Here is a 26,353-nt window from a genome sequence, read left to right as displayed (position 1 = left end):
AAACTCCTAACTTTGGTACTTGATTCAAAGGAAGAATTTTTGACATTTAAATATTGCTGCAATGTATCTTTTTATGTGCAAAATAGTTAGCCCTTTAAGAGACGAACTTTCTGACACTTTATTTACATATCTTGCAGCAGCTTTTCATGAAATATTTCAGTTTTCCTTCAACTTAGTAATTAAGTTTTCCTTGATTACTGTGATAACTACCAAGCAATTAAATATTTTCATGCAAAACTAAACCTCACACTGTTTGCTTTGACACCCTGTTGGCCTATTTCTCTCTCTTTGTTTGGCTATGAAAATTTGGGCAAAACCTCACTGTGTAAATTACAGGGAGTTTTCACTCTGCTCACACGTTTGACAAAAACATATCAAGTGCTAACCATACGATAAAATAGTCCTTTCTGCATGCTGTAATTTCCACGAAACATCATTTCAGTATCTCATACTGTTTACAAGATACGATGATTTTTAAGACAACTTGATGATTCACGATACGCAGGAAAGGATTCACAAGCACCATGAGCTACCTGTCTGCTGATGTAACAACCAATATCTCAAAAACGAAAAGAGATATCATTCTGCTCTCAACCTCAAATACAATTTAGATATATTGGTTACATTTCATATGCAATAATGTATGGTCTCAAATGAACTGTACGGAAAGTCTACACAATGTGATTTTATATCTGCAAACACTTAAAAATTTTGTGCAGCCATATACCCCGTTTCGTGCAGCACAGTAACTATGACGAATAACTAAAATAAATTCAGACTTTTATCAAGCAAAGCTATTGAGTTGTAAGAGCGGAAGAATCAAATTTTTTCACCAAATAGTTTTCTTAAAATTGGATGACAAATATTTCATAGCTGCCGGCACATCCACCCCATTGCTTTGCAGAGAAAACTCTTAGCTGTCGCTCTCACTGTCACATGCGCTGCAGCAATGAGATTCAAACACACCTGAATTCAAACACTGCTAGTTTAGCAGAGGACAAGCGGCACCATGGTCATCACCCACATAGGACACTTCTGTGACCATACCTGTGGTGGTGTTATGTCATCTGTCATTTATGTAGGATGCGGTCTAAGGAAGATTGTACTATAGGTTCTCCTAGAAATCGTCTCACGTACATCAAGATGACACATCAAACTAAATGATCATGAGAGAGAAAAGCAATTGAAACTGCTCAAAAGAGGAAAGGCCACTGCACCTGTTGGCATATCAATTCGATTCAACACACTGTATGCAAAAGAACTAGCTCCTCTTCTAGCAGCAGTGTACTGTAGGTCACTGAAGGAGCAAAGCATTCCAAATTATTGGAAAATAGCACGGGTCTCTCTTATTTGCAAGAACGGTTGTTGAACAGACTTTAGTCCTGTATCTCTAAAATCGGTCCACTATAGAATTCTGAAACACTTTATACTTGTTTACTATGAAATATGAGGAGGCCAAAGTTCTCCCATGTGGGACTCAATATGGGTTTTGAAAACAATGATCATGTGAAACTCAGCTCAGTTTATTCGCCCACAAGATCCAAAAAGCTGTATATCATGGCGCCCAGCTTGGTGCCACGTTCCTTGACTTCTGTGAGGTTTCTGAATCAATTCTCCATGTCACCTAATAAACAAAATACAAGTGTACAGAATAAAAGACCATTTGTGCGACTGAATTTTCCAGCAAACAAGAAACATCATGTCTTTCTGAACAGAGATAAATCTTCAGAGGTAAAAGTAACTTCAGGGGTGCCACAAGGGAGTTTCATAAGACCATTACTTTTCATAATATATTTAAATCACCTAACAGATAATGTCTGATGTGTCGTGAAGCTTTTTGAGGATGATGCTGTTGTATATAGAGAAGATTCAATGCCAGATAATTGTAGCAAAATACACAAAGGCCTGTAGAGGATCAAGGCTTGGTGCAGGGGTTGTCAACTGACCCTCCACATAAACAAATGTAACGTATTGTGGTTGTTTTGAGTCATCAGTCTTCTGACTGGTTTGATGCAGTCCGCAACGAATCTCTCTCCTGTGCCAACCTTCTCAACTCAGATAAGTACGCACAATCTACATCCTTACTTATTTGCAGGATGTATCCCCACTCTGTCTTCCTGCTGGATCAGGATTTGAACCCAGATTTCCAGCTTATCATTAGGCTATATTGAAACACGCTTGCCCAGAAAAGCAGCTTTCATTAAAATGTCACCCCTGCAAGGGAAAATACAGAACGGATGTGCGAGTATAGGATGTAGACACGTGGCTGATGACATACGAAGTTTGGATCTGGCCGTGAGTCATGCTCAGATAGCCAAATGGTAAGGTGACCGCTCGCAATAAGTGGAAAATCCAGGTGCAAGTCCAAGTCCAGGACGTATTTTCGGTGTTGTCATTCCATATTCGCAACTTTGAATATGTTTCATGTATTTTGTGACGGCTATAGTCACCACAGTGCCATGAAGAAACTTTACTTCATAATTCGGAACAACACAGGCATTGCACTAACGTACATCTGAAATGCTGCTACTCTCATCTGTTCCGGTTTTCCCACCGTCCACGTTTCACTACCATATGATGCTGCACTCCAAATGCACATTCTCAGAAATTTTTTCCTCAAAGTAAGATATATGTTTGATACCAGTAGACTTCTCCTGGCTACAAATGCCCTTTTTGCCTGTGCTAATCCTCTTTTTATGCCCTCGTTGCTCCATCACGAATTACTTACATTGCTGCCTAGGTAGCAGAATTCCTTAAATTCATCTACTTCATGATTAAAAATTCTCACGTTAAGTTTCTCACTGTTCGTATTTCTGCAACTACTCATTATTTACGTCTTTCTTCAATTTACTCTCAAACCATATTCTGTTCTCATAACGTTGTTCATTCCATTCAACAGATATGGTAATCTTTCACTTTCACTGAGTGATAGCAATATTGTTGCAGAAGAAGATGAGTAGCTCCGTGGCGTAGTGGTTATGATACTAAACTGTTGCATGGAGGGTCGCGATTACAAAACTCAGCTGTATAGTACAATTTCAATTTCCATATTCAGTTCAAGTACATTCTAGAAGTATCCACAAATGTCAAGAAAAATTGTACTGGAATATTCTGTAGCTGTATATATACTGTATGCGTTCTGGCTGGAGGCAGTTCACTCCGCGCTCTTGTATGTGCAAGTGCTGAATAAACCTTCGTTAAGTGAAGTTAATGTTCGTCATTCATCTAATCACACCTTCTTCTAAGTGACATTATTCTGGGAGAGACGCTGCGTATTGGAACTTGTGATAGCGCACATTATCGACGACACAGTGGCTCCCATTAGGCCACGACAGAGTTGCCGTTTACGTGGCCAGCAACCAGAGTTAAAGCCATATTCAACAGATTGCAATCTATCAGAGACAGAAGAAGAAAATGACGTTACGTTACGATGACAGCAACTGTGTGCCGCCACATGAGACATCCTTCCGGGTTCTCTGGTGACGATGCCCAAGAACCAAACATGTGGCTGAAGGTATATGAGCGTATAGCCAAATTTAACAAATGGGATGACACTGTGTGTTTGGCTAACATATTTTTCTACTTGGAGGGCACTGCCAAGCAATGGTATGAGAACAACGAGGAGAAGTTGGGAAGTATGCCAGGTGGAACTGCTGAAATATTTTGGCAACACAGAACGACAGAAGTGCAAGATTGAAGATAAATTAAAGCGCAGGCCACAGCGTCCAGGAGAAACTACAGCATCCTACATTCAAGACATCTTGGAGCTGTGTAGTAAAATAGTGGATCCTAGAATGAAGGAGGAAGATAAGGTAGAACATCTCATGAAGGGTGTTGCTGAGGACGTTTATCAAGCCCTACTCCTGACAGAGGTTTCGACAGCAGACAATTTCATAAAATGGTGCAAGTATATCGAGAAAATGCATCAAAAAAGAATTACACGCAAGAAGTTTGGACGGCCTCCAAGCGTCATATTGATGTCTGTGATGGAAGAAACAACTGATTTCACAAGTGTTTTTCGTCAGATAGTGATCGAGGAAGATCAAAATGCACGGCGGGCAAAAAACCGAGACGCTTCAAGAGGTCAGTGGAACAGACATTGAACCCAATCTCTCGTCCTTCATTTCCCTTTAAAATGGTGAAAAAGTCTAAGCCCAGGCAGAGTTATCTTCCTACAATGACGCACGAGGAACCTGTTTGGGCACCAAGGAAGACTGACGTCTGGAAGATCCAAGATAACCAACCAGTATGTTTCCACTGTGGATGACCAGGACAAGTGGTGCGCTATTGTCGAGAAAGGCAGCGGATATTTGAAGACACCCACGCTAGAAGACAGCAGACCGATCTTAGCCGACGACAACTTCGGGACGGCAAAGATGAACAAGAAGATGTAGGTGCAGGACAACGTAGTTCACCATCGCCGCAAGTTAGCTGCAGGAGAGGACACTCCCCGACACATCGATCAATGTCTCCATTATCGTTTAGAAGCTCCAGCCGATCACCTAGCCAGCGCAACCTGGGAAACTAAAGGGTGCAACCTTCCTTGGAGGTGAGGCCGCCGAAGAGAAAAATCCTCTGCCGCTGATCACTACAAAAATGATAGAAAACTACGTCGATATCCTCATGGATGGCCGACCAGCCCAAGCTCTTATAGACTCTGGAGCATCATATTCAGTCATTTCAGAGAAGTACCATTGCCAGTTGCAGAAAACTGTATTCGTCGACAGCAAAACATCTCTGCTGAAGGTGGCTAATGGGAAATACGTAACACCTACAGGAAGATGTACCATTTGTGTGCGTGTAAGTGGCCATACAGTCCTTAGAATTCATCGTCTTACATGAGTGTAGTCATGACATCATTCTCGGATGGAACTTTTTGAAAGCTTCTCATGCAATTATAGATTGTGGTTGCTCTTAAGATTATGCTAGACGAGATGAGATACTGTGGACAGGAAGCTGCACATCAGAGTGTATGGAGAGTATGTGTTCTGGATGAAGTGATCATTCCTGCAGTCAGCGCTAGAAAAGTAACTGTCACATGTCATGCCATGCATCAACCCATGGATCTTGTAGTGGAATGTAAGAGAAGCATACCACTGAGGAATAACTTTGTCATCCCAGCCTGTGTCGTCTCATTTAAGAACGGATTCAGTAAATTGTGGACACTTAACTGTCGCTGAGAACCGCAGATCCTTCCAAGATGCATGTGCGTAGCAAACGATGAACCGTTAATTGAAGAACAGCTGACCCTCATAGAAACCTCCCATGCCAAGTCTGTGGGCGAAATTAGTGCTACCACTACTAGACAAGATGATCTAGCTCAACTATCACCAGATCTCACTAAGGAACAACAGAAGAAGCTACTCGCCATTCTTCAAGAGTTCTCTGAATGCTTCAATCCACAGGCGAAGACCAAATTAGACAAATCGATGGTGAAGCACCGCATTAGCACTGGAGACCATCAACCAAAAAAGCCAAAGAGCATACCATGTGTCAGCAACGGAACGTCAAATAATTCCATGGTCGTCACTAGTGCTCCCTGTCAGGAAGAAGGATAGCAGTTGGCACTTTTGTGTTGATTACAGGAAGCTTAAAACAATAACTAAAAAGGACGTTTACCCTCTTCCACGAATTGACAATACACTAGATTGTCTGAAGGGGGCTATGTTTTTCTCAACCGTGGACATGTACTCGGGATACTGGCAAATCGAAGTAGATGAGGCTGATCGTGAGAAAACAGCATTCATCACCCCTGAGGGCCTGTACGAGTTTAAGGTAATGCCGTTTGGCTTGTGTAACGCACCAGCAACATTTGAACAGGTGATGGATAATCTTCTATGTCAATAGTATTCTCAGACATTTGACGAACATATACAAAGACTGAGGGCTGTTCTTAAGTGTCTCCAACAAGGCGGACGTAAACTTAATCCAAGAAAGTGTCTCTTTGGAGCAAAAGAAATCAAAATACTTGGACACCTTGTATCAAACGAAGGTGTGCAGCCAGACCCAGAAAAGGTGAGATCTATAACGGAATTTCCTACTCCTAAAAGTATTAGAGGTGTAAGAAGCTTCCTCAGATTATGTTCTTATTACCGTCATTTCCTCAAAGACTTTTGCATCAAAGCCAGGCCACTCGAAGGGTTGTTAAAAGCTGATGCTAAATTTATCTGGGGTGGTGCTCAACACAATTCTTTCGGTGTTCTGCGAAAAGCTCTGACGACTGAACCTGTAGTTTGTCTATAGGATGAGAGAGCATCTACAAACTACACACAATGCCAGCGGGTATGGGATCCATGCTGTTCTGGTGCAAATTTCGGATGGAAAAGAGAAGGTTATAGCCTATGCTTCTAGGACACTAACAAAAGCCGAGAGAAACTACTCAACTACTGAAAGTGAATGTCTTGGTGTGATCTGGGCCATGTGCAAATTTCGACAGTATCTGTATTTGTTACAGACCATCATTCACTTTGTTGGTTGACAGGTATTAAGGATCCAACAGGACGACTCGCCAGGTGGGCACTACGCCTTCAAGAGTATGATATTACCATAATGTACAAAAGTGGAAGAAAACAACAAGATGCCGACTGTCTCTCAAGAAACCCTGTGCAAGACCAAAAAATGGCTCTGAGCACTATGGGATTTAACTACTGAGGTTATCAGTCCCCTAGAACTTTGCCCCGCATCACACACATCCATGACCGAGGCAGGATTCGAACCTGCGACCGTAGTGGTTGCGCAGTTCCAGACTGGAGTGCCTAGAACTGCTTGGCCACACCAGCCGGCTGTGCAAGGCCATCAAGACTTTGATGAAGATAGTGGCTGTATCGCTGCACTCCAAGATCTCTTTGCTGAGCAGGAGGACGATGCCAAGATATCTCAAATTATGCTTGTCTTAAATTGGTCAGAGTATGTGAAAGGACAATTTAAGGTAGTTAATGGATTACTTTGCAAGAAAAACTTTGATCCGTTTGGAAAGAGGTGGCTACCAGTGATTCCTAAACACAAGAAATTCCATGACTCACCTGAGGCCCGACATCTAGGATTTAGTAAGACATATGATAGTACCCGCAATAGATTTTTCTGGCCAGGTTTATTTATGAGTGTCCGTCACTACGTGTCGCACTGTCGAGAGTGCCAGAGGAGAAATGCAGTTCCTCAGAAATCACCTGGCCGATTCATACCAATTACATCAGCCGAAACGCCTTTCCATCGTGTTAGGATTGATCTCCTCAGACGATTTCCTACGTCTGCTAGTGGCAATAGATGGATTACTGTTTGCACTGATTATCTGACATGCTATGCCATTACAAAAGCCGCGCAAACAGCCGAAGCGTCCGAGGTAGCCAAATTCATCATGCCCCCAAGGTCATTAATTACAGATCGAGGGAAAGCTTTTCCAATTGAAGCTTGTAACAGAGATAAACCATCGGTGCAACATTACTCATCACATGATGACTGCCTACCATCCACAAATTAATGGGCTTACTGAACACCTTGGCCGACATGCTATCAATGTTCGTCAGTGTTGAGCAGAGCAACTGGGACAAGGTGCTACCTTTCGTGACGTTTGCCTACAACACCGCCAAACATGACACCACAGGATTTACACCATTTTTCCTGGTGCTTGGTCATAAGGCAACTATGGCGATGGACACTGTATTCCCGTTACATCCTGATGACGTGGACGATGACTACGTCAGCCAGGTGTTAACCAGAGATGAGGGAACTCAGCAGTTAGCTCGACTCCGCATGCTGCAAGCTAAAAAAAACCATCGCCAATGGTATGACGCGAACCACCAGCCTGGTGACCTCGTTTGGATCTTCACTCCTGTTCGGAAGGTTGGTCTCACTGAGAAGCTCCTCAGGCACTACTTTGGACTTTATATGGTTGTAAGACAGTTGTCTGATGTTACTTTTGAAGTTGAAGATTTTGACCCTGACACAAGATAATGAAAGATCAGAGATACGGTTCACGTCCTTCGAATGAAGCCCTATAAGGATCCTGCAACCCAGGGTAGAAGCTCCAGCGACAGGCAACAAGTGGAAAGGTGACCAAGAGCACAGAGGAGGAAAAAAAAAAAATTTCTAAGAGGATCACCGCCAGGGCGAGAATCAGTTATCAGGAGTTGGAGTATGCAGGACCGATGACTCGTTCCCACACTAGGAGGACGTAACACCGAGACCCTGTTCTGTTAAGGAGGGAGCATGTCGCAGAAGAAGCTGAGTAGCTCTGTGGTGTAGATACTAAACTGCTGCGTGGAGGGTCGTGAGTTCAAAACTCAGCTGGATAGTACAATTTTAATTTCTATATTCGGTTTGAGTACATTCTAGAAGTATCCACAAATATGAAGAATCATTTTACTGGAATGTTCTGTAGCTGTATATATACTGTATGCGTTCTGGCTGAGGCAGTTCGCTCTGTGCTCTTGAATGTGCAAATGCTGAATAAACCTTCATTAAGTGAAGTAGTGTTCATCATTCATCTAATTACACCTTCTTCTTCATGACAATATTATCAACGAATCTTAACAATGATATCCTTTCCATCTTCAGTTTTAATCCCACTCTTTAACCTTTTACTTTACTTCCGTCACTGCTTCTTTGATTTAAGGATTGAACACTAGGGGTGAAAGAACACATCCCTAGTCTTAAACCCTTTTTAATCTGAGCACTTCATTCTTTGCCTTCCACCGTTATTATTCCTTCTTGGTTCTTGCACAGATTGTATAATGCCCATCTTTTCCCGTAGCTCAACCCTATTTTTCTCAGAATTTTGAACATCTTACACCATTTTATATTGTCGAACGGTCTATTTTTCTTCAGTCTTGGTTTCATTATCAAACACAAAGTCAGAACTGCCTCTCTGGTGCCTTTACCTTTCCTAAAGCCAAACTGATAATCTAACAGATCCTCAATTTTCTTTTCCATTCTTCTGTGTATTATTCTTGCCAGCAACTTGGACATACGAGCTATTAAGCTGATTGTGCAACAATGCTCACACTTTTTGCCTCTTACAACCTTCGAAATTGTGTGGATGATGTTTTACCAGAGACATGGTCAGTCACAGTAGCCCAGACAAGGAAGATGGAAGTGGCAGAAATGAGGATCCTGAGGTAGATGTGAGGGGTAACAAGGAAGGACAGGATTAGAAATGAATGTGTTAGAGGAGCTGTGAAAATGGGACTCATGGGGAAAAAGATACAAGAGAGCAGACTAAGGTGGTACGCACACTTCAGAGAAAAGGGGAAGAGTATATCGGAAACAGAGTTTAAGACATACTGATTGAAGGAGAGAGAAGGAGAGGAAGACCGAAGATGAGGTGGAAGTACAAGATATCTGGGGACCTAAGGGAGAAAGGATGGAAGAAGGAAGAGGCAATGGATTGAGTAGTATGGAGGAGAAGGATACAGAAGAGCAATGCCGAACCTACGTGACGTGGGACAAGGTCACGAAGAAGAAGAAGAAGAAGAAGAAGAAGAAGATTTTTTACCAAAACTCAGAAGGTAGATCGCCAGATTATATATTCTACACAAGAACATGAATAGTCTTTTGTTGCCACTTCACACAACTATTTTAGAAATTCTGGTGGAATCTAACTTATCACTTCTGCCTTATTCAATCTTAAGTCTTCCGAAGCTCTTTTAAATTCTGATTCTAATACCAGATGGCCTATCTCTTGTATACTGACTCCTGTTTCTTCTTCTATGTCATTAAACTAGTCGTCCCCCTAAGATAGGTCTTGAATGTACGCTTTCCACCTATCCACTCTCTCCTCTATGTTTAACAATTGGACTCCCATCGCACTCTTAACCTGGCGTGAACGAGGTCGGGAATGTCGTATCCGAGGTGTTTTGAAGTGCTGATTATTGAATGTCACTGTTGCCACACACATCTTTCTGTCACGGCAGCTGGAGGTAAGGGAAAAGTGGGCAAGATGCAGTATTGAGATGATTATTGTGCGTCGGAGGCAGATACATGTGTGCAAAAGTGACTACGGTACGTCACACCCTACCTTGTAGTTGGTGTTACATTTCTGAGATATATAGTTATGTATAGTATTCTTTGATTTATTTTTAGATTTTATCTTTTTCAAGATGTCTTATGAAGGAAATGAACATCGGCTACAAGAACTACTAGAAGAAGTTTCAATACTCCAGAATGAGATTTTCACTCTGCAGCGGAGTGTGCGCTGATATGAAACTTCCTGGCAGATTAAAACTGTGTGCCCGACCGAGACTCGAACTCGGGACCTTTGCCTTTCGCGGGCAAGTGCTCTACCAACTGAGCTACCGAAGCACGACTCACGCCCGGTCCCCCAGGCTGTGGCTAAGCCATGTCTCCGCAATATCCTTTCTTTCAGGAGTGCTAGTTCTGCAAGGTTCGCAGGAGAGCTTCTGTAAAGTTTGGAAAGTTAGGAGACGAGATACTGGCAGAAGTAAAGCTGTGAGACCGGGCGTGAGTCGTGCTTCGGTAGCTCAGTTGGCAGAGCACTTGCCCGCGAAAGGCAAAGGTCCCGAGTTCGAGTCTCGGTCGGGCACACAGTTTTAATCTGCCAGGAAGTTTCAGTTTCAATACTGTTCAAATGCTAGTTTCTGTGACTCTGAAGTGAAGAAGAGATTGACAAAGTTTTTCAAAGAACTGAAGACAGTGATTCAGAGCAAGAGGGTATTTTGTATGAATCAGAAAAGCCAAAATCTGATTTCACTGACAATCTGGCTCCTGTAAGATATATTTTTGATAATTTTGTTGAAAATATTTAACAACACTATAAGCCATATGAGAACCTTACTATTGATAAGATACTGTTATCTTTCCAAGGGAGATGTCCCATCCATGTATACATGCCAAACAAACCAGCCAAATAGGGCATAAAAATGCTCTTGTAGATGTGGAGACATTCTATATCCTCAAACTGAAAGTATACTTGGGAAAACAACCATCAGGACGTTACCAGCTTTCTTCAGTAATAAAGCATATGATATTGTAAACTGTTTTGTGGAGCCAATAATGAAAACAAATAGGAATTTGATGTTCGATAATTGGTTTACTAGTTACCCCTTATGAGCCATTTCTTGCCAAACATTCACTGACTTCTGTCGGCACAGTCTGTAAAAAACAAGACAAGTGTACCTGAGATTTGCAAAAAAGTATATAGTTCTTGATTTCCGTTCCAGAATGACATTACATTGGTGTCCAATATATATCTCATTTATGATGTTGTCCGCAACGTCAAACATTGGCCTAAGACAATTTTTTATGGTATACTCAATATGGCTGCCATAAATGCAATCACAGTCTACAGAGAAAATAACAAGTGCCGAGATTTCATTCATAATTAAGGTTTGAATCTGATAAATGACAGTCTTCGCATTTGACCAGAAAACTTACACCTTCCAAGGAAAATTCGAAAGAGGACTGCTGATCAACTGGGAGAAACTTCATCACAAGTTCTTTTTCTTTTATTAAGGAAAAAAAAAAATTTAGATCTACATTTACATTACATATATACTCCACTAGCCACTAAGCGGTGTGTGGCAGAGGGCACAATTTGCGCCAAAGTCTTATTTCCCCCCGTCTGTTCCACTCACGGATAGCGCGAGGGAAAAAAGACTGTCTGAACGCCTCAGTACGGGCTCTAAGACTATGTCAGGTGTAATGACTGTACTGGAAAAAAGAAAGACAGGAAAACAAAACTTTGTTGTTCTAAGTGTGAGAAGCCAATATGTATGGAGCACACGATTTTTATGTGTGGAGAATGTGCTGATTCGTAGGTGCTGAACTAATTGATCGCATAAGACCTTTTATTTTCTTTTTCTGTTTTATAATTAGAAGAAAATATCACAATGTTAATCAAAGAAACTGTAATTTTGTTCGAATTTTGTACAAAAAACGTTAGAACTTCTGAAACTTTTACTTTTTTGAGAAAATATACATACTCCACTATTTCACCACAAAAAAGTTTTTATATCTTAAGCATAGTATTTTACTTACTCATCTTGTTTAAGAGACTCCATTATTAATATCCCAAGTAAATAAAAAATACTTAAAACACGAGTATACTATCAAAAATTCATCATCAGAGTTTCGGATATCTCATACCCACCTCACAGCTGGTGTAACAATTTCTCACCTATTCACACCAGGTTAATGTCACCACCCTTTTTTTTAATTCCACAGGAGGTTGTTTTGACTTTTCTGTATGCTGAGTCGGTCCTTCGAACAATCATTTTTTCCTCAATTTTTTCACATTTTTCCTGCAACAATTTCACCTTAGCTTCCTTGCACTTCCTGTTGATTTCATTCCTAAATAACTTTTATTTCTGTATTCCTAAATTTCCATGAGCATTTTTGTACATCCTTCTTTCACTGATCAACTGAAGTATTTCTTTTATTACCCACAGTTTCTTCATTTACCATCTATGTGCCTATATTTTTCTTTCAAACTTCTGTGACTGCTTTTTTTTTTTTATGTCCACTCATATTCAACGTAACTGCCTACTGAGCTATTCCTTACTGCTTCTGTATCCCACTTCTTTGTGCATTGATTCTTCCCGACTAGTCCCTTAAACATCAGCCTTCTCTTCATCTTTACTAAATTGTGATCTAAGTCTGTATCTGCTCCTGGGTATGTCTTACAATCCAGTATCTGATTTAGTGATCTCTGCATGACTGTGGCATAATCTAACTGAAATCTCATCATATTTTCCAAGCATACCTCCTCCTCCCATTAATCTTAAGTGGAGTACTTGCTATTACTAGCTGAAATTTATTGCAAAACTCAATCTTTCTCCTCTCTCATTCCTAGTAACAAGAGCCCTATTCTCCGGTAACCCTTCCTTCTCTCCTTCCCTCACAACCACATTCAAATCCTCCACGAATTTTAGATTTTCATCTCCCTTTAGGTCCTGAATTATCCATTCTATATCCTCATATACTTTCTCTATCTCTTCATCTTCGTCTTCGTCTTGCAACGTCGGCACGTATACCTGAACTACCACTGTTGGTGTAGCAGGGTGTATACGTGGGCAAAGAAAAAAACTCCCAGATTTCCCGGTTAAAAATACACTTTCTGCCGGGTGACAGGATATTTTCCCTTATCAATCCTATGAATGGTTATGGTCTTATACACAGGCGTACAATTTGCTGGCACTTTAGAAAACAAAACTCAGGGGAAAAAAGACACGTTTTGGAAACATCTTTAATGTGCAGCAATATGTATGCTGCGTATTTTCGTAATATGAAAGTATACACTGGAATTCCACCAAACACCGTATGTTACTTTCTGAATCATTGAAATCGAGATTTTTGTGTGCTTTTGTAGGCCGTTTGTAGCTCATGTCACGTGATCTCGCCAGTCGATGACCGGATATTCAGAGCATAGGACAAGTGATGTAGTCAGCCAACAGCAACATCACTGTTAAGTAGCACGAACACACAAACAGGGAAAGTTAATAGTTTAAATAAATAGACATAGTGTTGCAACAAGAAAAGCAAAGCTTTCACATATAATACTGGTCCTAAGCTGCAAGAGAAGCTAAGCTTTCTTATATACTGCTGATCTTTTCTGCACATATTACACTTTAAGATATATCACACAAATGTGCCAGTAAAATTTTTAACAATGACATAAATGTCTGATCTTCAGGGTTCGAAATTCTTCTAAATGGCACATCATCAAAGAGTTGATTTTTAAATGAGAGTCAAACGCTCAGTGATTCAATAAATTCATGATACATTCTTGCACATAGTCCAACTTATGTAAAAGGATATTTACGTTTAAAGTAACACTTTTCAAACCACTATTCGCAATATTTTCCCGCGACCTGTTAGAAATAGGTTCGTTTCAGCAGTTGCCAGAGAGCGCAAATACCAGGCAACACTGCGCTTCGGTAGCTATCATGACGTAGGAAGCCCGTATGTATGTGAATGTAAAACATTGAGAGATCATATATTATGTCATAAAAGAAATAAGACATCAGAGGATACTGCAAGAACATCGGAATTTCGTGAACAATACTAAAATGTGCACATTTAAAGTGCATACTTAAAGTGCACATTTGTATGTCTGGATTCCCGATGAAGCAGACCTCGACCTGATATTAAGCTTTTCAGTGGGGTTTTCAGGATGTAAATTTTCTTGGAGCACTGGTACTGTATTATATCATGTTTGGTTCTTTATTATGACATAATGCCATGTGTGCTAGAAAATGTAAACGTGCACTTGAAATTATGCGAACAGTTGAAACTAGCCAGTACTGTGGAATTAAACATTTCGTTTCAAATACATTGACTACCTCTGCGGAAAAGTTTAACAAAAGCCAAATTTCTTTAGCAGACAGACAAAAATAACTTCACTGTTCCGCAAGGCGATTAATGCTTGACTGTCAGAATGGTGGAAATAAAATAGAATCTGAAACTAATGACAGATTTAGCCTTCCGTAACTGTAATTATGTGAATGTGTTTTAATTCACTTGATAGCTCCCGGCCACAGATATCCGTTTTGTTTTCATTGACGTGAGAGTAAATAAGGGGAAACAGCAAAATCACTACATGTAAACACGGGTCATGTGGAGACTACCCACTATAAATCAGACTGCTCTGCACATCAGCCCCGGATCTACGACATTTGCGAACCGAGTAAAAAAAAAAAAAAAAAAGAATTTTCAAAATATGTTCATCTTGTAACGCACATCTTTCTGAAAAGTCTGAAACATAACACACATGTATTCGAGTTAATCTAAGACATATTATTTGGTCTTAAGTATGCCAAAGTGCAGTGCCACGCCTCTTCATAAAGCAATTTCTACCGCACGTCCAAACTATATTCAGGTGAGTGGAACTTGAAATGTCCTGTGGTGCCTCTGCTGCTCCCAGACGGCTGCTTGAACAGCCTGCCCCTTTTTTTGAAGAAAAAAAAACAAAAAAAAAAAAAAAAAAAAAAAAAAAAAAAAAAAAAAAAAAAAAAAACAACTCACAAATAATAGCGGATGGGATTATTTGTAATCGAGAGAACAAGAACTCATCAGAAAATTTGACTTGCTGTTTTGTATGACATAAAATTAAATATAGGCTACATAAAATCAATACTGACAAGAGATAAGCAAGAAATTACACATTTCTTCAAACCTTAGCTCCTAGCATTGTTTCTCTCTAATCTTGCTATAGCTTTACATGGCGTGCTTTCCTTTCTGCGAAAGAATCTATTACCTCATCAAAGTTCGTCAAACGTTTTGCTACATGAAAAATCGAAATGTCGTTATCTAATACTGAAAAAGGTGTTAATACAAATAATACCCAAGACCGGTGTGGTTTCTCGACCTTATTACATCTGTTTTGTCACTGTCTGCTAGATAAAACAAAATAGGCCTTTCTAATATGGCAGCAATTTTGTAACACACCAAATAAACGAGACTGTTTTGGCAAAAATGGCCATTTTTATAACACTACAGAATATAATCCACGAAGTACCAATATCAAATACCTATTAGGCCTACTACAAGCAAAAAGCTTTATGTTAGGAAATAGTTTCACATTTCATTCATACGCACCAGCTTCTCAAGCATGAGATCGAAAAGTAATATTACGAAATTTTTGTATAAATTTGGAATCGTCTTATTCTTCCATAATTTGTGTGATGTCCCCGTTTGTTCTCCTTCCTCGTTCTAACAATCTTGCCATCACCAATTCTGTAGTTATTGCTGCCATTGTCAAAAATTGTTCGCTGATTAACTTCACTAACCCTGTCAGAATCCCAGGTTTAGTTTTCCCGCGATTATTTTCCGGTTTGGCGTTATTACGTGTTCGAACAACACGTTTTCCGTGTTACTTCCAGAACAGAACTTACACATCTGCTAGCCGGGGACTGTACAACTGGTCCTTACTAGTGTAGCGATCTGGCCAAAAATTTTGTCAAAATTTCATTTTCTTGGATACACCGAGAAGATAATATGTAATCTTTCTCACCTGTTATTCCTGTTAGTCGTTTATTTCCATTCTGGTAGTCTGAATCTATGGATTTCGCTAGTAACTATAACAATGCTGATTATTCGCAAAACCAATCAACCACATAATCACACAGCGATTGGCATTCATCCTTTCGGCTTTACTCCCTCAGCTCATATTGTCCCGCCCCTTTTGTCTGCGGAAAGTTTATTTATAGATGCGACAAGTATTTTCCTGACAGAGATATCACATACACTATGCATGCATTCAAAAGTCAACTTATGATTCATTCAGAAATCAACTTAAAATGTGTTCAAAAACCAACAGGGAAGTGTTTCAAAATCATATGAATAATCTATAGAGAAGCGTGCGCTGGATGCTATGCGCTTTGTGAAACAAGTTTTTTTTCTTCAAGAATATGAATTTGGTGCCCCCTTTTCCCGGTAGCATCTGGCTGCTTGCTGCGACTGCTTGCACAGCCAACAGCCACTTTCCTGTAGCCAGGAATTACTCCAATGTGACTCAACTGCGCATGCTAATGAGCCCGCGCGTAACTGCTAAAACAAATCGAATGTAAACAGTTGTGACTTCACACTCATTGGAGGCAATTTGTTGTTATGCAGCACTGCATAGTCTTTCTAAAGCCTTTGACACATTTTCAATTGGCAGACGCTTGCATGAGCACTGTGTGTCGTCGTTGTATATGGCGCATTCCTTTGCAATTTAAGTTATTTTCGTTTTTTCTCTCGTTTATGTTTTATTGTTGAAATATTATTCTGCAGTAGTGGGATACAGTAATATCCTTTGTTAGAGTATCGGTTCTTACCAGTCAAAATTACAAAAATTATCTGAAAACTCAAACAATGAAAAATTCCCAGAATTCTAAAAATATCCCAGGTTTTTCCCGGTTTTCTCCTGGATGAAAAAATTCCCGGGATTTTCCCGGATCTCCCAGCTGTCCCGGGTTGTATACGCCGTGTTTGTTTGCTGTCGATTCTGATAACAGCCAACCTATCACTGAACTGTTCACTGTAATTCACTCTGCCCTACTCCCTTTATACCATTTTCTGCTGCTGTTGATACTACCCTATACTCTTCTGACCAGAAATCCTTGTCTTCCTTCCATTTCATTTCACTGACCCCCAATATATCTAGATTGAGCATTAGCATTTCCCTTTTCTGGTTTTCTAGCTTCCCTACAACATTCAAATTTCTGTCATTCCACACCATAACTAGTAGAATGTTATCCTTTTGTTGGTTATTCATTCTTTTTCTCATGGTCACCCCTTCCTTGACAGTCCCCTACAGGAGATCTGAATGGAGGAATAGTCCAAAATCTTTTGGCAATGGAGAGCTCATCAGAAAGTCGTTTCTGAAAGTATTTGTACAGAGTGTAGCCACGTATGGAAGTGAAACATGAACAATAAATAGTTTGGACAAGAAGCAAATAGAAGCTTTTGAAATGTGGTGCTACAGAACAATTGGGGAGAAAGGGAGTTTGTGGCATAACTTGACTACAAGAAGGGATCAGTTGGTAGGACAGGTTCTAAGGCATCAAAGGATCACCAATTTAGTATTAGAGAGCAGCATAGAGGGTAAAAATCATAGAGGGAGACTAAGAGATGAATACACTAAGCAGATTCAGAAGAATGTAGGTTGCAGTAGGTACTGGGAGATGAAGCAGCTTGCACAGGATAGAGTAGCATGGAGAGCTACATCAAACCAGTGTTAAGACTGAATACCACAACAATAACAACATCCAAAGTGACGTGATTTTGACAAGATGTGGTTCATACAAGATGGAGCTCGACCCCGTCGAAGCAGGAGAGGAGCACTGGGGACCGCATTCTGGCTTTGCGGTACCCAGAGGCCACTGGCTTGAGTCTCGACTGGCCGCCATATTCTCCAGATCTGAATATGTGCTACTCCTTTTTGTAGGCTATATTAAAGACAAGGTGTACAGCAATAACGTGAAAACCATTGCTGAGCTGAAAACAGCTATTCAGGAGGTCATCAACAGCATCGATGTTCTGACACTTCAGCAAGTCATGCAGGATTTTGCTATTCATCTGTACCAAATCATTGCCAATGATGGCAGGAATATCGAACATGTCATAACCTAAATCCAAATACCTGTAGTGACATTTACATGTTGAAAGAGTGTATGCATACCATAGTTTGTAACTAATTTACATTTTTTCCTCCATATAGTTCAATAATTGTCACCCTGTATGTACATCAAACCCCAATGGCAGACACTACAAGAGAGACACTGTACATCACGGAGAGGTGTACAGTTGAATTATTGGAATATGTTCCCTGAAGACTTATGCAACTTTACTTCCACCCATATGTCCACACAAAATGACCGTGAGACAATGAGATAAATTCCAACTTATAAGAAGGAAGACAAAGTGTTTCTTCCCATACACCACTCATTACTGGAACAGGAAAGGAGATAAACCACAGTGGTACTGGAAGCACCTTCTGCCACATACTGACAGTTGATTGGCGAGCATAGATGTAGGTGGAATACAAATGTTACTCTTAAACTTTAGCAGAATAGCACCAGCAAGGAGGAGCACTATCAGGAATCTAACAGTGGGGTGTACAGCCCCACACAATGAGGGTATCTGCACCTGGACTGGGTTATTTCACAGGAAATTACACTAGCTCTGACCAGGTAAGAGTCTACACAGCTGAAAGGTGAAAGCCCCCTATAAATTTGATAGCTAGACTTTTCACCATGGAGCTGTACTAAACACCACTGCAAAAGATACACTTCCTCATTGGTACTTTCCAATGATATACTGAAACACTGTAAGAAAAGTTAGATTTCTACTTACCGTAAAGGTAAAACACCATGTTGCAGACAGGCACAATTAAAAAACACTTACACATACAATTTCAGCCATAGCCTTATCAGAAGAAGAGAAACACACATCATTCATTCACAAGCAATCACGCCTCACACACACAACTCGCAACTCCAGCAGCTTGAACCATATATGTAAGATTAAAATATTGGCAACTAACAAATAGATGACAATCAACACTTCACAGACATAAAATTAACGCATCCATAGAGATTTTTATGTATTATTTATTATTAGATACCCAACTGCAATTTGATGAGTAATTTAATCCTCGTTTGAAATATGATAACTCCAAAGTTTAACTCTGTAACTGTTAACAGAAAGCTACATTATGTGATCCCTTTCACATCTACACTGATACCATGCAAAATGTGATACAATAGTTACTCATCTTTGGTCCGAAAATCATAAACTGCTTATTCTGTAGCTCTTTTGTTAAGTGAAATTTTGGTCACTTCAACATAAGTCCCTTTCCCCATTTGCCCTATGCTGATCCGAAGATTGCCGGACTTTTCTTGCTTAAGCTCACGATAGTGACAGTCTCCCTGTCTCCAACAACCTTGTGACTACTGGGACAACCGATTGGAGATACACCCTCTGCCCCACGCAACAGGGAGATGGGGGGTGGGGAAGACAGGGATGGAGGGAGGGAGCAAACTCATTTTAACACTAGAAAGACTTAATCTCAGATTTTTCAGAAACATCCACAACCTGTCACTTAAACAGCAAATTATAAAACAAGAATATCTTCACCACATCTGGAAATTACGTGAAGTCAGCTGCTTGTGCTAAATAATAAAAGCTTTTCAATGGTTCAACACAATGAAGCCTAGTTTTACTTGTGTTTCTCAATACAAGAATGATAGGAGATTTTTATAAAATGAAGAATCTAAAATACCATCTACTGCTTTGTGTCAATGATGGCACTTCAGCTACATTCTGATACTTAGAAAATGTTCCAGAGTAAACTCAAGTGGCAGCACAATGGCCAAGAACATCAGAGCAGAGAAGGCAGTGAGATGACGTCAGTCAATAGTCCGCTGACCAACCCCTCTCTAGGTCGGCAATGAGACATTAGCGCCCTCTGCATGAAGAGGACATTAGTGCCACAGCGCCTGGCCGTGGCCCAGTTGAAGACAAGCTATCCTACAAACACTACAGCAGGACTTAGGAACTATATTGTTTCAGTTGTGTTACAAATTGTATACACTGAAGAGACTGCTTATTTGTCTGCCACCCATTGCTTGCTGTATTTAATGAAAGTTAAGTGTTGACAATTATCGTAATAAAAATTCATTAATATGATTTGCTTGAATTGTTGTCCAGCGATCCAAGAAAGCAGGTTTCCTAGGTACTCTACATTAGACGAGTGGGCAGAACATAACATAAAAAGCATTTTTTTCAAAAATAAGCATATGATTCAAAATGATATACAAGGTGCAACAATAAGTAACGAGACTTTTTTTTTTGCAAGATGTGGCAACCCTGCAGTCTTGCATAGGCACAATATCTTTAACCTTGGTCTATAAGTTGCTTCTAGTCCAAGCGGCACATCAATGCAACTGCTCAGTCGTGAGTTGTCCTGAAATAAGTTAACACGTGTTTGTGTCTAGTCACGGAAATGGAAACGCATAATACTGTGCAACGGTATGCCATTTCTTTTTGCATTAAATTGGGTGAAAACATGACAACAACTTGGTGTAAGCTTCAGAAGGTTTTTGAGAGGAGGTTATATCAACAGCTCAAGTTTTTCATTGGCATAAAATGTTTAGTGAAGGCAGAACGAATGTTGAAGATGAAGATTGCAGTGGACGACCATGCATGCTTATGTGCTTCTTTGATTCCAAGGGAATTGTTCATAAAGAGTGGGTGCCTCCTGGACAAACAGGTAACCGATATTACTACAAAGAGTAAAAAGAGTTCTTCGTGTCCGGGCCAACATTGCTGATAATTGGATTTTGCATCACGATAATGCGTCATCCCATACCGTTCTGTCAGTACAGCAATTTTTAACCTCAAAACAAATTTCAGTTCTACCACAGCCACTTTATTCACCAGATATCGCTCCGTGTGACTTTTTTCTATATCCAAGAGTCAAAACGGCAGTCAAGGGACACCATTTTGAAACAACACAAGATGTCCTAAAAGCTGTGATGGAGGTCTTTGAGGATATTACAGAAGGTGAGTTCCAGAAATGTTACCAGCAATGGCAGAAGTGCTGGAAAAAGTGTGTACAATCAGAAGGGAACTACTTTGAAGGAGACAACACTAAACTTGACTAAAATGGTAAGCAACCTTTCTTTTTTTTTTTTTCCAGATCAGTCTCATTACTTTATTGTCACATCTCGTACATTCAGTGCTATCAGCTATAGATATCGGATACAGATAACAGTTTACATTACTGCTTTCTCAAAAGCATAAAACATACCATCAGCAGATCCACGGTACTCGAACACCACCAATCCAATCATGACAAGTAACACAGAGGAAAGAAGGAAGAAAAGTATCTTGGCACAAATATTTCCTCCTGTGCTGGCATCTTTGTGGACATGCAGCTGCTCATCACTAGAAAAGCTTGTTGGTATTTCTTCAGAATCTTCTGGAACAAAACAAAGACATTGCTCTAATTCTATGAATAGAGAGCAGTGCAGGGGAAACTGTACGAGAAATTCTCCTCAAATTCTGTTTTCAGATCTACTTTAAGTGGATTTTAAGAAACATTTCTTATTAGAGTGTGTCCACCAAATTAAAGCTGGCATAGAAACAAAATGGAACGCACTTCATGGGAATCGCAGCAGCCTCTTCCTACTTTCTACATACTTGTTCATCCACAAAGGAAATTATACAATTCTCTTAGCATGTATATTCAAAATATTTACAGTAAATACAATTCCGCCTCTGCCACAGGGTCCATTACAGCTTTTGAAACATTAATCTGACATCTTCAGTCACTGTAATGCAGAGCTTTGCAACCACACAGGAGAGGATAAGCCAGAAGCCTCCAATTTTATTCAATCACTGAACCATGAAGCTCACAAGGGAACCTCCCCATCGCACCCCCCTCAGATTTAGTTATAAGTTGGCACAGGGATAGGCCTTGAAAAACTGAACACAGATCAATCGAGAAAACAGGAAGAAGTTGTCTGGAACTATGAAAAAAATAAGCAAAATATACAAAATGAGTAGTGCATGCGCAAGGTAGGCAACATCAAGGAATGTGTAAGCTTACGAGCGCCGTGGTCCCATGGTTAGCGTGAGCAGCTGCGGAATGACAGGTCCTTGGTTCAAATCTTCTCTCGAGTGAAAAGTTTAATTTTTTATTTTCAGATAATTATCAAAGTTCAGGCACTCACACATAATCAACTTCGCTCTTCAAAATTCCAGGACATGTTCAGATTTGCTTGGACATATACAGGATTTGACGGTCTACGCACGGAAACATTTGAAAACGTAAAAAACATATGTTTTGACAGAGCACAGGGAAAACTGTGCGACTGTGAAACTGTTGCATTCATTTGATGAAGTTTATGTGACAAACTCCTATGTTTTCCATCACTTTTTTGGGAGTGATTATCACATCCACAAGAAAACCTAAATCGGGTAAGGTAGAAGAATCTTTTTACCCATTCGCCAAGTGTGCAAGTTAGGTAGGTCGACAACATATTCCTGTCATGTGACGCACATGCCGTCACCAGTATCGTAAAGAATATATCAGACATGTTTTCCTGTGGAGGGATCGGTTGACCTATGACCTTGCGATCAAATGTTTTCGGTTCCTATTGGAGAGGCACGTCCTTTCGTCTACTAATCGCACGGTTTTGCGGTGTGGTCGCAAAACACAGACACTAAACTTATTACAGTGAACAGAGGCGTCAATGAATGAACGGACAGATCGTTACTTTGCGAAAATAAAAAAAAGTAAAATTTTCACTCGAGGGAGGACTCGAACCAAGGACCTTCCGTTCCGCAGTTGCTCACTCTAACCACGAGACCACGGTGCTCGTCAGCTAATACTGTCCTTCATGTTGCCTATCTGATACATGGACTACTCAGTTTGTATATTTTGCTTATTTTTTCATAGTTCCACACAACTTCTTCCTGTTTTCTCGATTGATCTGTGTTCAGTTTTTCAAGGCCTATCCACTGTGTCAATTTATAACTAAATCTGAGGGGGGTTCGATGGGGAGGTTCCCTTGTCAGTATCAAAGCCGATACACTGCACACACAGTGCAGCTTGCCGTACTGCCTCCCGAAATCAAACCACTCAACTAAATTGTAGTCTGGCAGCTCACCCTTTTGTCATGTAGTAGTTATTCTTCACATTAAAATGCCTGGAGATTCTCCAAGACTGGCAGTATTTAAAAAAGGACAAATTAGCAGAGATGGAATTGTGTTTATTGTAATTCATAAATATCACAGTGAAGTCACAAATGGATAAGCTTACCAAATATTTATATTAAACAACAGTTTTCCACATTTGCTCTTAAGAGCTTGATACAGTATCCTTATACTTTCAACTGATGTAACTATAATGCTTCCTACACCATTTTTGGAGGTTACTGACCCGTCAACCCATCCCACCCCATATTTTGTATTGGATATAATAGCACTGAATAACTGACAGAGTAATACTTGTAAGGGAAATAGTAAATTTTATATGAAATCCATTTGTAATATTTAATACAATCAGACCATAACTCCACCAAATACAAGCATAGTCCACTATAGACAATTTCAAACAATGTTGTTAATACACCATTTGTTAACAGACTTACGCAGTGTCATTTATCACATGTTCACTATCTACTAATGTATCTCAGCACAGTTTGCAGTCTACTGATAGGGCTAGGAACTTCAAATCCTGTGACCACCAAGAAAAATCTTTACTTTCTGAAAGATATAACCGCCATTTGGCTGTATAACAGGGTTTATTTCACAATCTAGATTTCAGCCTTAGGCCTTTATCAAGTGTTACAAGTATTATAAATCATTAGACTTGAGTAGAACCCAAGTCATTATCAAAACATGTATCTTTGGTTACATAAACCAATATTGTCGAAATAAATGCGAGAACATTTGTGAAATGTGCTAATTTACTGGCAATTAGCATTACTCAGTTGATATGGTCATGGAGAAAAAGACCAAATGACAAGTTCTAAACTTGCCACACTGTGTCCAAGCAGCCACTTACAAACATAAATGAAACTATGATCATTACACAAATGTTCTCGCATTTATTTCAACAAAATTGGTTTATATAACTGAGGGTACATGTTTTCATGGTGTCTTGGGATCTACTCAAGTCTAATGATTATACAGTAAAAAAATGGCAAATCTACAGAGTCGTTTAAGTCCAGTTTGTAGCCCCATCCCATCCTCAACCCCACTCCAGTACAGTTCCCAACAAGGACTGATGGCTATCGAGCAACAGTCATTAACAAATTGTTCTCCAACTAAATATTTTCATGACTTTTATCTAATAGAAACAGGAAATGGCTTAGTTGACCACAGTGATCAATGTCGATATTTAAACCAGGTGAGTGGCTAGGTTCATGTGGTATATCTTTAATAATAATAATAATAATAATAATAATAATTAAAAGTGGATAACGAGAACATAATAAAATCTAATATGGTGTTTAGAGAAGTGTAGTGGAAGAACATAGATCTTCTGGTGAAACATTGAAGTCTTTCTTAAACACACTCCTTTAGTTTTTTTTAATTGTTTCCCTAAAATAAAACAGAGTAAAATTAAACATGAACAGGGGCAAGAAATGGATACAGTATCTTATACTATAGAGAAACTTTGCCCAATTGAGAGGAGACAAATTACTCCAGAGATAAAAAATTACAAAAACATACCATCTATTTTCAATAAAGTGCAACACAAACTATGCACAAACAGTAAAATACGACAAGAATAAAGTAAAGATCATCTGTGGCATTACAAACGAACAAAGAAACCCTATAATAAATACGAAAGTGCTCATGTAAATATTAAGCTAACAATAAATGATGAACAACAGTTATTTACTGTAAAAGAATCTAATTTAGCTTGTGTGAGCATATAATATAAAAGATAATTATTAATGTAGTCTCCTACTGTTCACACACTCTTGAAGACATATAGTCCACTGGCTGATGGGGGGCTAGGTGAAATGAGACAAATAAATGCTCAACCAGTGGTGACCATTTACCTTCACAGTTAACATAACCGGACTTTGTTAGCAGACAGCACCGAGTCTTGCATGTTGTCTGCTTTTGATATGGAAGCATATGTAACATGGGGAGGTAACAATATGCTAACACCTCAGCACAGCAAAGACAACACAGCATGGTAACAACAATGCCAGTGTGCACTACACTGTGTGTTGGGCAAAGATTGGTAGTAACCCAAAATAAGTGAATACTGGTCCAAACTCTTACACTACCTTGCAACTTCTGCCGATTCTGGCACTTCCATTAACTACTGGCATAATTAGTACAACTACTTCACTTGTTAACAAGTATTTTTAATACTTCCATAGTCCAGATGATTCTCCATTTTGAGACCCACAGAAGCCAATGACTGACTGATTCAGTCAATCAATCAATCAATGTGAGCATAGCTATACACGTAAATGCCACCTTTAATGACCAACATACTCCTCCACTGCAAACTTCTGTGTGTCAGGATGATTACTGACCACCACCTCATTTCAAAACTATCTACAGCATAAAGAAGTATTATTAATTTTGAACCACCACAGCATGAATGATTCATTATTGGCAGTATAATAAAATTGTTGTCTTGCAATTACTTCTCATGGGAAGAAGGTGGCTTTGTCAATATAAGTGCCACAGTGCAAATCCAAAAGTATTGGGTTCAATGCTCAGTACTAGGATTTTTCTGTAATTTATTGCATCCTCCAGGTCAGGCAGTGATTTGTCAACATGCAAAATGCCATGATGCACCAGGGTTTGGAGGCCACATTCATCTGTATGTTCTCCCATTAATGGCTGAGTAAGCCAGTTCAAAAGTAGGAGAAGGAAGGCAAAAGCATCTAATAAGATCACACTAGTGAAGCACTGCAGTACTCAAACCAATTCTGTGGTGAGGTTTGCTTCACTGGTTTTACTATCTTTTTCACATTTCCTGACACCACTAAACTGTTACCTTCCTCAGCACCTTGTCTCCTTAAATATCTGAAAATAACAGAAAGACGGAGCAAAATACTGTGTATTAAATGTCAGGTATCACCTTCAAGTAACAAACAGCACACCTCACTCCTACAAAATAAACTATACATGGGCGAGTAATATGTTAAATACTAAAAAAACAAATAAGTAAATAAAGATTACATGGGTTTATGATTTATCACAACTATGTTTTAGTAGACTAATTATTATTGGATTATTTGTGTGAATAACTGCAAACAAATATAACAGCATGTTATTGGTTTTGGGTGTAACTATCTTAGTTCCAGCTTCAACCCCAAACGAAATATGTTTAGCAAGTCTCTTTGCCAGTAAATGCAGATCATTTCTCATCATT

The 26,353-nt window shown here is 39.7% G+C and overlaps 2 protein-coding genes across 13 annotated transcripts in view; both read right to left on the bottom strand.

The window, feature by feature from the left end:
- Window positions 1-26,353, bottom strand: part of LOC126260869 (phospholipase ABHD3) — a 548,197-nt gene that overhangs the window by 13,389 nt on the left and 508,455 nt on the right. The gene's annotated exons all lie outside the window — the stretch shown is intronic.
- Window positions 1-26,353, bottom strand: part of LOC126260787 (aspartyl/asparaginyl beta-hydroxylase-like) — a 231,451-nt gene that overhangs the window by 160,442 nt on the left and 44,656 nt on the right. For 11 of the 12 annotated variants that reach the window (XM_049958181.1, XM_049958127.1, XM_049958155.1 and 8 more), the window contains exon 2: window positions 21,248-21,418. In XM_049958181.1, coding sequence (XP_049814138.1) covers window positions 21,248-21,418 — 171 coding nt within the window. The remainder of the gene's footprint in view (window positions 1-21,247; window positions 21,419-26,353) is intronic. The other variant, XM_049958135.1, reaches the window with a different exon arrangement.

Source organism: Schistocerca nitens, chromosome 1, assembly GCF_023898315.1.
Source record: "Schistocerca nitens isolate TAMUIC-IGC-003100 chromosome 1, iqSchNite1.1, whole genome shotgun sequence".
Taxonomy (NCBI): domain Eukaryota; kingdom Metazoa; phylum Arthropoda; class Insecta; order Orthoptera; family Acrididae; genus Schistocerca; species Schistocerca nitens.
Note: the sequence above shows the minus strand (reverse complement) of the source record. Positions and strands in the feature narration are given on the sequence as shown.